Below are 14,255 nucleotides of genomic sequence, written 5' to 3' on the forward strand. Positions count from 1 at the left end.
AGATGGTTGTATCACTCAACAAGTAACAGATTCATTGGTATTCTGGTGCAATGTTCTGATTTATTCTGAACACTCTCATGCCATAAAATGTCCCTTTGGGGCACGCTCAGAAGCTGCACATCAACCGTGAATTGAAATATCCCTCTGCAGAAGGCAGTCCACAAAATCCAGAGGTGCTTCAACTATCTAGTTACTGTAAGGTTCCCAACCTGTGGTCCTCCAGATGCTGCTGAACTACAACTTCCATCACTCCCTGCTATTTATTGTGGCAGGAGATGATAGGACTTATAGTTCAGCAACATCTGGAGGACCACAGGTTGGGAACCCCTGAATTGACCAGAGGTTGGGAACCTCTGGACTCACCAATGTCGCATGACTGTGACAACGTGGTTGTGAAATGTTGCTGTAACCACAGCTGTCCTGATTGTAATGTTGCCACCAGGGGTGTAGCTAGGGGAGAGGAGCCCTGTGTTCACCCCTCTCCCCAACACCCCCTCAGTGTGAGGGAGATATGAAGAATATAGGGAGGGGTGGAGCTGGGGGCCCCACAGGAGATGGGGGGCCCAGGTTCTTTGAAGCTATCCACTCAATTATAGCTACACCCTGGTTACCACCCATCCATTGAAATTAAGAACATGATGTGCATGACAGTAACCAGTTAACTGGAAGGCACCAGTTACGTAAATGACAACAGTGGTGTTCATTTGGGGATCGGGATAAGTGGTGGAAGGCAAGCCATACTGAGAGCCTTTGGGAAATCTTTTTTTCATTTGTTTGGTAATATTTCATTTAACATTTGGCAGCAATCGATGCTGTCATTCTGACATTAGTCTGAGAAGTATGTAAATACAATCTGTTCAAGCCCGTAGCCTTGCTCATTTATCAAGCCTACTCAGTGTTCACAATCTAGTGGGGAATTTGCAAAGCACATTACAGCTTGGAATCATCAACATCAATAGAAGGGTTGGAAGGATTCATTTAGTATCTTTTGAATTTAATTAAAAAATATTGCATGCTTAGAATGACTAACAAGCAGAAGGTTGCCGGTTTGAATCCCCGCTGGTACAATATCAGGCAGCAGCGATATAGGAAGATGCTGAAAGGCATCATCTCATACTGCTTGGGAGGAGGCAATGGTAAACCCCTCCTGTATCTCCCAAAGAAAGCCACAGGACTCTGTGGGGGCCAGGAGTCAAAATCGATTTTACAACACACTTTACCTTTACTTTACCTAGGAATAAACTAATTGATTGGTTTGCATTATTTATGCTTTTCCAATAGTTTGCTGCCTTTCCAATAAGTTGTCAGAGGCAGTTGCAAATCAACCATAACATTTAGAATCAAAACAATATCAACAGGAAAAAAATCTTCAACAGCAGCAAACTAAAAATATGATACATAAAAATAGCAACAGACCAAGAGGAAAATTCTCAATGGACTCAGAAGCACTGGTGAACAAAAAGCTTATAACTAACTGCTAAAAAGCAAGAATGGAGGAATCCTGAAAAAGATTTCCTGAGGAGACTTTTCTTTAACACGAGCGACATTAATTACTGTGAAGACAGTACTCCATGCCCTTAACAGACTTCCCGGAATAGATGGGACCCAGAGCATGACCTCTTCAGACAACCTTAGAATGTGATGAGGTTGATGTGGGAGAAGGCACTACATGAAACTATTAGCCAAAAAACTCTGGAGAGAGACTTGGGCACCACTGAGACATTCCTTTCCGGCAGTCATTTGGAAACAGAATGGAAATGGCAATTCCTCACAGCAGTAGTGCTATGGTAATGCCTAGCTTAAGAGCCAAGATGATGATGATGATGATGATTTATTTGATTTCTATACCGCCCTTCCAAAAATGGCTCAGAGTGGTTTACACAGAGAAATAATAAATAAATAATATGGGTCCCAGTCCCCAAAGGGCTGACAATCTAAAAATCCTTGTATCGTTTTTGCACAGAAGTAAATCATATTCAGCAGACTTTCCCTGCGATTTGAATTAGAAGCTTCCTCCCTGTGGCCTCTGCCTCCAATTGCTTTCTGTTCATGTGGTCAGAGAATTAACGTAAACTGCCCCGTAATTGCCCCTTAGCAGTCAGTTCCTGTTCACTGCTAGGAGTGGGATTGAATTACTGATTGTTTCTCATTATTTCTTCTTTCAAAAAATCCTGCTATTTTTCATTTAAAAAGCAAAGGGAGGGAATGGAAAGAAAACTAATAATGATCCTTGACTCCTATTTTAGGCTCCTGTCTCTTTTTGTAGTGTTCCCCCCTTGCTTTTTCCTACCCCTTTTCCATCTCCCTCCTTTCATTACACAGATATCAGACTGTAAGCTCTTCAGGGCGGGGTCTGGTCTTATTTGCTCAATTTATATTATATATATTGATGTCGTGTATCCCCACAACAGAGTCAACTCTCCCCACCAAAGCATCTTTAGTATTGTGGAATTTTAAGCCCTGCATATATTTTCATTTTCTGTTGAGAAAAACATGCATACACAGGACTAAACGTCCATCCAACTGTGAAAATACAAAACCCATGATGTGCTGCAGCTGAGATCAAGGCACCCTGGAGCAAAAAAAGACTGCTAAGTAAGAATGTGATAATTTAGAGTAAAATGGCACACAACTGGACTCACCACAGTTCAAACTAGTAACAAGATTTTTCATGGAAATTCGCTTCAGAGGATCAGGAGAGAAAACTGCAAGATGGAATTTTCTAGCAGGTTTCTTATGTGCTTAGTCATCTCTAGCTCAATGCCTAGAGACATCAACGTTATGTGTACAAATCATCTTTTATGCAAATAGATTAAGACTCTTGAGTCAGGGATAGCTTTTTAAGCTCATATCAGCATAAAGTAAGAAGAAAGAGAGCCACCCTACCTCTTCCAGTGCCCATAATGAGTCAACTAGCGGCTTGATCTTCTTTTCGTTGTAGAGTTGTATGAGTTTGTCCATTACACTGCTAATCAGACCACTTCGGCCTTGTTTGAATAGGAGGTTTAAGAGAGAAAATCCAGCCATGACTTTGTTCTCTTCATACAGCTTGATAGGGTTCACTTTCTCCACTTGCCACCACTACAGACCAAGAACAACAAGATTAGAATCTAAGTATGTAATGTAAGTAAGTGATGCACATTCGGGCATGCCCTTCATGTGAGCATGGTCAATGTTGGAAACAGGATGCTGGACTAGATGGGGCCCCTGTAGGGGTTATCTTACATGTTGACATTCTTAAGGAGAGTTTGACTGAGGTCTAACACAGACATGGGTAATATGAAGGTTAAAATTGCCAGTATATAGGAACATAGGAAGCTGCCATATACCAAGTCAGACCATTGGTCCATCTAGCTCAGTATTTTCTACACAGACTGGTAGCGGCTTCTCCAAGGTTGCAGAGGAGAATCCAATAAGGATTCTGACCTGCAAGCACTAGAACCAGATGAAGTGGGGTTTTCGGAGGGCCAGGCTGGTTTGAGCTCAAACGGGTCGAACTGGGCTGATTAGAATCAAACCCAGTTCGATTCGAGCCAGTTCGCCATAGAGCATTGGTCAATTTAGCTCAGCATTGTCGGCACTGACTGGAAGTGGCTCTCCAGGGTTTCAGATGAGATTATCAAACCTGGCACTTCTGCATGCAAAGGAGATGTTCTGCCTTTGAGCTACTGACTTTTGGGGCAAAAGGTATGAGTGCCCATACTTCAGGACCTAAGTGTGCTTAAGTAGTCCCTTCCTGCTGCAGTTTCTCTGCTCAGAGACTCCTATGGCAGCGTTTCATTAAAGACCACCATTAAGAGAATTTTCAGACATCTGTGTAACTTCTAATTCGATCCTGAGACTGCAAAAGTTTAACATGCTGGTTTTTTTAAAAAAAATTCTGGGTGCCTAGTAAATAATGAGAGACACACAAATAAGTATAGTCTAGAGAGCATCTTGTACTTACTGATTTTGCAAAGCTGAAGAAACTTTTGGTTTCTCCAGTGACCATGTTTGATGAACCTGAAAAATAAGGGGCACAAAAAAGCAGTTATGAAGGTAGAAACTGCCATGAGGGGCAGGCCAAAGAATTTTGATACCCTAGAGAAAATCTTAAAATCACATTCCCACTCCGTAAAAGTCCTAACCAAGGAAGAACTTTCTTTTCAACATTATCTTTCCAACTGTCTTTCCAACATTATCCCTTTGTCATTTAAAGGTAAAGCGTGCCATCAATTCAGTGTTGACTCCTGGCGACCACAGAGCCCTGTGGTTGTCTTTGGGAGAATACAGAAGGGGTTTATCATTGCATTCTCCCGTGCAGCATGAGAAGATGCCTTTCAGCATCTTCCTATATCACTGCTGCCCAATATAGGTGTTTCCCATAGTCTGGGAAACATACCAGCGGGGATTCGAACCGGCAACCTCTGACTTGCTAGTCAAGTCATTTATCTGCTGCTCCGACATTGTCCCTCTCATTTCCTCCTTAACATTTATTTATTTATTTATTCAATTTATTTATTCAATTTCTATATCGCCCTTCCAAAATGGCTCAGGGTGGTTTACATTAATGGATGGATGCAATTGTTCAATATACACGGTCTCATTAATCTTACATTTCATTTCATTTACATTTGGTCTTGTTAATCTTACATTTCACAGTATTTCCACCAATGGCCAAAATAAAGACCTTTGTTTGTGCAACTCTTCCTTCACGTTTTTCTTTCATGTCTTGCCCAGGGTTTCAATAGATCTTTATTATATTGCTGGTCTGCTAAATGTTCTTTATACCTTTTAAAGAGGTCTCCCTGTTTCCCCAATATAAAAATTCTCAGATTCTATACACACAATTTTGTACACTCTTCCCTTAACCTGGCACCATTCTTCTCACATATCACACAATCCTTCATTTCACACTTACTATCATATATTCTGTACTGAACCAAATGCTGTTTTAAAGTCATAGGTGCTGCACACATTAGCTTTCAAGCCATGTTTTCTCAGGATCTTTTGTGTTTGCCACATAACTCTACCAGTCACATAAGGAACCTTATATACAGGCAACCCTTACTCAAATTTATTTCTCCTAAATTGATTAATTGGGAGTTTATAACCATCCCTTCTAACTAATTCTTCAGGTTTTTCCTTTGAAGCCTTCACCTGCTCTCCCAATTGAACAATTCACATCCATCCTTAATGTTAAGGAGGAAATTAGAGAGGCAATACAATCTATTGGCTAGTAAAGGGAGAACCACTCATTTCCCCCTCTGTGCTTTTCTCCTGTCTTTGGATTGGTTACCTCAGCTGCAGTGACCGTATTTAATCTTACGGGTTTCCAGCAGGAGTGTGCATGAAACCACTATGTCTGGTTCAGTTCAAGTCTGAATCAGAACCAGGTATGGTCATTTTTGATTCCCTGAACAGACCCCCCAGTTTGGCTCAAATTTGAGCCAGTCCAGGGATTCTAACTTTTTTTTTTAAACTCACCACCTCTGGGGGGTGATGCTGCAGCCATGCGGGGCAGTTCCCCCTCCCCTTGCTGACCTCCCCCCAGTCTCCAATAGGCCTGGTTCGGGCCATTATAGTCCATTTTTGGCCAGTTCTGCACCTCTTTGTGCTGGTGGAAGCCATTTTGGAAGCCACCGCACATGTGCACTGGCCATCTGCCTGACTCCAGTCACTCAGATGACCAGTGCTGATGTGCGGTGGTCTCCGAAATGGCCTCTGCCAGTGCAAAGAGGTGCACAACAGGCCAATAATGGACTATAATGGCCCAAACCGGGATGATTAAAGACTGGGGGAGGCTGGCAGATGGAGGGGAGACCACCAGAGACCCCCACGGCAGCAACCCCCCAGAGATGATGAGTTTCTAATCCCCCCCGTTAGAACTCCTGGACTGGCTGGGTGTGTGTGGTTCAGCTCGAGGGAAAGCCAAGGGGCAAGCCCTTGAGTTGGCCAAGTTCAATGGCGAACTAGCTCAAGCTGGTTCTCACACCCCTAATTTCCAGCTGCTTGAAATAGAACATTGATAATAGTGTTTGGACATTGAAATGCACTTGCTTGATTTTAGAAGCTCAGTTTATTTTATAATAAGGAATCTCCCCCCCAACCCCGGATTCATTCGGCCCCCTCCCTGGCTGCTTTTAAGGCCCTTCTCAAGACCCACCTGTCTCTTCAGGCACTTGCCTTTTAATTATTTATTGTTGTTGTTTTAATTAATTGTTATTGGTATTGTTGTTCACCGCCTAGAGTCTTTGGAGGAGGCGGTATATAAATTTTTTTTAATACACAATAAAATAAATAAATATTCTATTTTATGCATTAAAGAGTTCTAAAAACTTGTTTGAAGAACGGAGGTATGCTTATATCACCACCATTATATTGTCACTTCTGAATGCTTATAATCAATGCCCATGCAGCGGGTCACCACAGACAGATGGCCACTATCATCCACTTTGCTGGCTACCATGTGGTGGTGTGTGTGGGTGGGGGGAGGGAGTAGTTGTCTAAGCAGGTCAGATTGCAATGGAATTTCACTCACCATACAAAATATAAGTTCCAAGGGGTTTGAGAAGACTAAGGCCTTTCCCTGTATTTTCTCCACAAAGGCAATCCAGCACGATATCAACCCCGTCTGCAGAGATCCTAAAAAGCAACAGAGACAAATATTGCAGTCTAGACTTGCAGCCCTTAGCCCCTAAAGATTCTCGTAGAGGTAAGTGGTATGAAGACCAATCAATAAAAACAGAATATGAGATACAAGGAGAACTCTTGATTCAAGTACATACCAGCGTAGCCTATTCCTAAAGCCTATTTACAGCTTTTAGTTTAGAAAAAAAGACCTCTAAGTAGGGACATGAAGAAAATGTGTAAAACTACACATGGTGCAGTGAAGCTTTTCTCCTTCTAACATGATACTAGAATTCATGGTTCATCCAAATGTTGGCAGATGCCATGGCCAACAAAATCAAGAAGAAATGGAGGAGGACAACTCAAACCAAAACCAAAACCAAGATCATGAGAAGAAAGGAAGACGCTGTTAGCACTGGGCAAAGCTTTGCAGATCTTTTTGTGTTTCTGCCCACTTCAGCCTGAATAGAAGAGAGGACTCATTGGAAGCACCAAGGCTTCCACCCTTGAATCATAAGAACACAGGCCCAAGGCCTATCTAGTCCAGCATACTGTTTCACACAGCAGCCCACCAGATTCTTCTGGGAATTCCCATTACAAGCATCAGGAAAACCCTACGGGGTTGAAAAGGGATGTGTGGGGAGGCAGGCAGGAAGTTACCTTATGCACCACCACGGCAGCTCAGCTCCTTGGTGGTGGGTCAGCAGTGGCTTCCCTAGGCCTCGTTGGCACTGTGGGCTGGCGGAGGCTCCATTAGTCACTTTAGCATGCCCTATCTCTTGCTGTTACTCCCCTGCAACTGGTATTGAGAGGGATTGTGCCTCTGAGACTAGAGGTAGCCCACAGCCACCAGACTAATAGCCATTGATAAACCTGTCCTCCATGAATTTGTCCAAGCCCCCTTTAATGCCATCCAAGCTAGTGGTCATCACCACATCCCATGGAGAAGTATTCCATTAAAGAATTATGTTCTTTGTGAAAAGCAAATTGGGGTGCTTCTCACAACCCTAGCAGATACCCTCCGGCTAATTAAATACAAGTTTTTCCTTTGGAAAATGAGTCCGAGGCAAGAATTGTAAAACAGGAAACACAATGGAGCTCTGCATTCCTTTTCATATATTTGGGGCATTCCTCAACAGGAGTAGGGGTGGAGGTGACTTCATGCCAGCAGGCTCCACCACCATTATATTGTGTTTGCCATCACCTTGCTGGTGTGCCAATGAATGCATGCATGCTTTGGGCCAGAATCTGCCACCATATGCATGCTCACTGAGCACATGGAGGAACAACCCTAACCTCTGGAAAAGCTTAAGCTTAAGCCTATATGCTAAAAGGTCAGCCTCAGGAACCGCCAGGGGAGGAGGTGAGCTTGTCACCTGAGTCCTCCATCTGGCTTGCTGCATTCAGCCAGTTCCCTCTCCTGGAGAACTCCTGGCTCCCATACTCAGAAGCAGCCCCTCCTCATCAGCTGCCTTGTCTTTAAATACCCCAGTGCAGAGAGCTGACTGGGCTTAAAGCCAACTTCTAGCCCCACCTCCTTCCTGACCTGGCTTCCTGTTTCCTGCCCCGCCCAACCTAGCGGTCTCCCTAGAGCTGCTTCCTGCAGCTCTCCCTGCCTTGCCCTCTTAACCCCACTGGGATCCAACCAGCCTGGGCCCTTCTCCTCCCCACTGCCCCTAAAGGGAATGAAAGCCTCAGAGGAGGGATGCCACACCCTTCTCCAGCCTCCACAGGGCCACCTAAGCGACCAGTTAACATGACATCCCAACAATGAATATCTCCTTTTCTTCAGATGCTTAAAAAAAAAAAAATTTCACTCATCTTCCAAGGCACTCAGTTTGTCCCCCAACACTTAATCCTTACAACCACTTTATTGTAAGGCTGAGACAGACTGACCCGAGGTCACTCTGTGAGTTTCGTGGCTGAATGGGGAGTCGAACCTGTTTGCCCAAGTCCAATGTGAATGGCCAAACCACAGCTTGGAATACACGATGAGCCCTGACTATGGATCGTATCTATATCAGGCCAATTTAAGTGAAGGGGCCATAACCAGTCAATTAGGAAAAACAAATCAGGAAGAGCTGAACATACATCTTGTTAAACTCTGTTGCAGAGTATAGAAGAATCAAAGAGAGATAAAAATTGTGATTTACTGCCATTACAATTTTACAGGGCAGACTGCGAACAGAAGGCATTGGAAAAGTGCAGATAAATTACGTTCCTATTATGCACAAACAAGGGAAGCGTGTAAAAGAGACAAATGCAGGAATTGTGAGCAATTTAAATGAATCAGCAACTAATAGCACAAGTTAGTTACAACTGGATGCCACTGAGTGCAGAGGCTTGATTTATATGATTACCCCCCTCTTTTTTGAGGGGGAAGAATTGCACAGACATGGTATATGCTCGACAGGGCACGGGTGTCTTAATAATAATAATAATAATAATAATAATAATAATAATAATAATAATAATAATATCCTGCTCCTCCAGGACCACACCGCTTGGGGTGGCTCACAACAGTAAAACAATAAAAGTCATATAAAATTTAATGCAATAAAACAACTAAAACACAATGTAGAATAAAAACAATCAAACCAAACCAAATTAAAATTAAAAACCCACCAGGTGGTAGTAAAAACACATTTAAAAGCTTCTTTAAACAGGTAAGTTTTAAGGCTTTTATTATTATTTAAAATATGTAGTGGTGTGGAACACTCCAGTCACTCATGATATTATCTGTACCAGAGAGGGGTGACTTGCCAATGAGGCAAGGTGAGGCAACAGCCTCAGGTGGCATCTGTCTCCTGGGGTGGCAAGTGGACATCCCACTCCAACCTCCATCACCCATGGGCATTGCCTCACTCACTGCCTGCTCCCTGCTACCATGGCATTGGGGCTGCCATATTTCCTGCCATATTTCCCAGCTAGCAAACTTCACTAGCCGCTTGGAAAGGAGAGAAGTGAAAGGAAGCCAACCAAGTGGCTAACAAAGCACTTGCTAGCCAGGAAATGCAGGCCAGAGGGCATGGCCTGATGCTAGCCACCCCCCATGATGCCAGCATATCAGCATTGGGGTGTGGCTGGCCGCATCATGGCAGTATGGGCACTTGAGGGACTGAGTGCCTGTTCCTCTACTACCTGAAAACCCTCTCTGGCATCTGAACTGGTCCATTATCTTGAGTAGCATCTGAGGGGGGAAAGAAGCAGTCACTGCTCATTGCAGCTTTTTATAAGCATTGGAATCTTTGAAGAAGTTTGGGTGAGGACAGAAAGCTGAAGACATCTGTAAGCTTCTCCCCTGCTCCAACAGAAGACCTTTGGGCAGCTGTGATGGGCGGAACTGGAAATGTCATGGGCAGGGTTGTGCTGGAGATAAGGCCACAGGTCTCAAACTGCCACCCTCCTGCAGATATTTGCCTACAACTCCCATCACTCCTGTCTACTGGCCACGGTGCCTGAGGATGATGGGAGTTGGAATCCAACCACAGCTGGAGACCGCTGAGTAAAGGCAAGCCACGGAGAGCACTGAAATAAGACTGAGGAGTTTGTATTGAATAAAGAAGGGAAAGGCATTCAAAGAAAGGTCCTGCCTGAAATATCAGATCAGGATTACAAATAGAAGCTTTAGGAACATAGGAAGCTGCCATATATCGAGTCAGACCATTGGTCTATCTAGCTCAGTATTGTCTACATAGACAGGCAGTGGCTTCTCCAAGGTTGCAGGCAGGAATCTCTCTCAGCCCTATCTTGGAGAAGCTAGGGAGGGAACTTGGAACCTTCTGCTCTTCCCAGAGTGGCTCCATCCCCTGAGGGGAATATCTTACAGTGCTCACAGTTCTAGTCTCCCATTCATATGCAACCAGGGCAGACCCTGCTTAGCTAAGGGGACAAGTCATGCTTGCTACCACAAGACCAGCTCTCCTCTCCTTGGATAAGGAGCTTTCTCGCCACTCTTCTAAACTAGTAACCTGAAGCTGCCTTCTTGAAAGCAGAATATATTGAAAAATGATGGGGATGGACGTTTCTGTCAAGAGGAGGACTTCACATTTCTCTGTCTGAGGTGTCAGACTGGAACAGGGTTCCTTGCTGATCCCCTCCCCATTGGAGGCTATTGGAGGTGGAAGAGGATATTGGATAAAAGATTATAGCTGGGTTTAGAGAAACCTTCACTGACACGGAGGACTAACTGCTGTTATTTTAACTGTTGTGAGCTGCCTTGGAGACCTACATGGCTGGAAAGGCAGGGTACAAACATTTCAAGGGCACAAATAAATAAGCAAGAACTTAATTATGACAACAGGGAATAGGAAGTTCTGATTTTCGTAATTCTTTGTACTAGCCACAAACCTATGATTTCCTGGCTCTACACCAGACTTTCTGCATTCTGCCATTATACAACACACTCACGTCACTGACTGTAGCAATTGTGCAAAAAAATATTTTTAATAGTTCACGTTAATTAAACAATTATGAAAACCATTGGTGCAGTTATTATGGATAATTATGCCCTAGGGAAAGAGAGAGGTATAAGGTAGAGTGAACAATGTCTAATCCTCATGAACAATGTTTATCTCATGACAATGATCCTGTCTGAAATTGGCTAATAGCAATTATACTCACATCGCAGACAATGCTTTGTGCCTGGACTATGCATTTTGCTTTCCTTTTCCAGGAACCAGAAAAGTAGCCAGCAGCAAAGGAGCAGTGTAGGAAAATATGGCATATAATGACAGTGCCTAAATTTTCTGCTGCTATTAAGATGTGACAAGGGAATGATGAAAGTATGCTACATTTCTTCTTGGTGGGGAAAAAACTATATGAACACACATGAAAATGTATGTTCATAAGTACACTCCAGTGATATGATGTGGAGTGTTGTTTGTTTATTACCATTTGTATCCCACTTCACAATAACTCTGCAACAGTTACTCTGCAAGGCAGGTAAGGCTGACAAAGAGTGACTGACCCGAAGTCATCCATGGCTGCTTCTATCACAAAACTGGTGGCAGTGGCAAAAGGGGGAGGTCTGTGTGCTAAGGGTGTGCACGAACAGTGGTGTGAGCACCGGTTCGGCGGCGAACCAGTTCGGATGAGGTCCGAAACAGTTTGGCACTGTAAAAGGGGAGCGGGGCATGGGAACTTTAGAAAAGAGGAGAGCAAGTCCTTACCCACTCTCTGTTGCCCCATGCAGCTTCAGAATTGGGGGGTCAGACTTGGGGATGGGGGCAGAAGTAGAATTTCCCAAGTACCCCTGCACAGGCGCCATTTGTGTGGTCAGCAACACCATGCCATGTGAATGCTGGTGCCATGCTGGGGTATTTGGGTTGAGCACTGCCCCAGCAGGTAAGGACCTGCTCTTCTCTCTCTTAAAGCTTCTGCTCCCTGCTCCCCTCCCTGTGGCACTGAACTAGTGCTTGAACCATGGTTTGTGCACACCCTTACGGTATGCGAAGAAAGGTATACCAGTTTAACTCCCTCACATTTGAGCCGGAATTTCTCTGTTTGGAATGGTTGATCAAACCTTAGCCTAATGTCCTCCTGGTGCTTCTTGGACACTGTTCCCCCCTCCCGGGGTGTTCCACAATTTTTTAACAGCACCATGCACACATAGGTACTGGTAATAATGCAGAATCCATTGTGTTGATTAAATGCTCCTTCCTTCCTTCCTTCCTCCTTCCTTCCTTGCTTCCTTCCTTCCTTCCTAAAAAGCAAGTGTCTAGTCCTTAGGCTGTGTAGTTTGGCTTGGAATACTGTGAGCAAGTCTCTGTGAAACCTTAAAAATCTCAAAAGCTGGAGGGGAAGGGCACAGAGTAGAATTTCCATTGGCAAAGGCCTTGGCTTCCCTGTAGAGCTATTTCCCCATGTTTATATTCTGATTTATTCTGTTTTATTTATTATGCTTGTTTTATTCTGAGCCCAAATCTGACCCCCCACCCACTTCAGAGACCAGCATGTCCCCAACGCTGTCATGAGAAGCACAAAAGTGTTCGTTCACTCCCCTGTGCTTTCCAGTGAACCTCCTGGAACCTCTCCTTTTTCTGATTCTTTCTCATGCCACTCATCAGTATTTGGGGCACACTATTACTTTACTATTACTATTACTATTACTATTACTATTACTATTACTATTACTACTGTGTGTTGGTGTGACAGGCATTTTGAACCCAAAATGTTCTCTATTTGGCATAACTGGAATGAGTTTTGGAACAACAGGAGGGACCCCACCTCCAACAGAAATCTGACTAAATTCCCTCCTATCTTTGTGGAAATCTACTGTATTTCTAGTTCCAATTTGCATGTTGAACCTCTTTCCATCCCTCTGACTTGGCTTTGTGGGTGTTTTTGAGGGGCTATATCCTGGAAATCGGGGGCAGGGGAGAGAGGAGCAACTCCCCACCAGGGACTCTTTGATCTTGCGATTCCCTATTAGGGTGCCCTTTGCCCACCCATCCTTCACCGCCGGAACAAAAGAGCTAGTGGACAAACCCCTTGACTTCAGTGGGGGTTGAGGTTTAAAGGGGAAATGGTTTCTTCCCCCTTTAAATCTCAAGCCACTGAAAGGCAAGCAACTTGCTGACTATGTTTGCCCTCTCTTGCCCTCCACTAGAGGACTGAGAAAGGGTAGGAGAGGGTGGGTGGGTGGGGGGACCTGACAGAATGTTGGGGAAATGTCAGCATTCTGGCCCAATCTGACAGGATTGACAGTTTTGGGGGGGCCGTGTTGGCCCTCTCAAAAATTTTCTTGTCAGGTCAGATTGGTTCTGATATTTTTCTCATTTCATGGACCTATTATTAATTATTATTCTCTCTATATATATTTCTCTAAGGTGTACCTGTTGCTAATCCCATGTGTGGCAGCTCTCACGAGAGTTTGTGAGCAAGCTGCCGGCAGGGGGAGAGGAAAGTGCCGGCGCCTGTGAACAGGCTTGTAGGAAAGATGGTGGGAAAAAGAAAATAGCGGCGGCGGGTGGACGGCGGAAGAAAATGGCAGTGACAGTTGTGGATGGGGAAGAAAATGGCAGTGGTGGGGTGTGGGGGGAGAACTAGAGGTGCAGATGCTCTGCACCCAGCACAGCTAGTTGTTTTGTTTTGTTTTAGTTTTTACTTTAGTTTAGTTTAGTTTAGTTTAGTTTAGTTTAGTTTTATTTACTTTACTTTACTTTACTTTACTTATTTTGCATTGACATCACCCTGCTCTTTGCTGTTATATGTCCTGACATCTCACCACCATATAGAGTCCGCTAAGGCTGTAAATCTATGTATACTTGCCCTATTAAATACATTGGCTGATATCCTGTTTGATGAAGCAAATATGCAACAAGAAGCTGATGTTAACAGAGTGGGGGCAGAGAACAATTTTCACCCATCTTTCCTGCCTCTCCAAGTGCTCTGTGCCTTCTAAAAATATGTCCCTGAGGGCTGTGAGGGCATATTTTTGGAAAACCAGAAATTGCCCCCATGCACTTTACAGGAGTGGGGAAGCCTCTCACTGTATCCTCACTTGATTAGTCAGTATGTCAACTGGTAGGACTTAATTTTGAGTAAACATGCATAAGCTCTGCTAACTGGGCGAAGAAGCACCTTTTACTGTGGTGATTCTCTTTATTTAGCAGGGGGAGAGTAACTGGCCCTATCCACCCCCA

At 44.1% G+C, this 14,255-nt stretch overlaps 1 protein-coding gene across 2 annotated transcripts in view; it reads right to left on the reverse strand.

The window, feature by feature from the left end:
- VAT1L (vesicle amine transport 1 like) overlaps positions 1-14,255 on the reverse strand; it is a 92,757-nt gene that overhangs the window by 28,989 nt on the left and 49,513 nt on the right. For both annotated transcript variants that reach the window (XM_053271262.1, XM_053271261.1), the window contains exons 5-7: positions 6,521-6,624; positions 3,947-4,002; positions 2,887-3,081 (exon numbers count right to left, since the gene is read on the reverse strand). In XM_053271262.1, coding sequence (XP_053127237.1) covers positions 2,887-3,081; positions 3,947-4,002; positions 6,521-6,624 — 355 coding nt within the window. The remainder of the gene's footprint in view (positions 1-2,886; positions 3,082-3,946; positions 4,003-6,520; positions 6,625-14,255) is intronic.

The sequence above is a fragment of the Hemicordylus capensis genome, chromosome 9 (assembly GCF_027244095.1).
Source record: "Hemicordylus capensis ecotype Gifberg chromosome 9, rHemCap1.1.pri, whole genome shotgun sequence".
Taxonomy (NCBI): Eukaryota; Metazoa; Chordata; class Lepidosauria; order Squamata; family Cordylidae; genus Hemicordylus; species Hemicordylus capensis.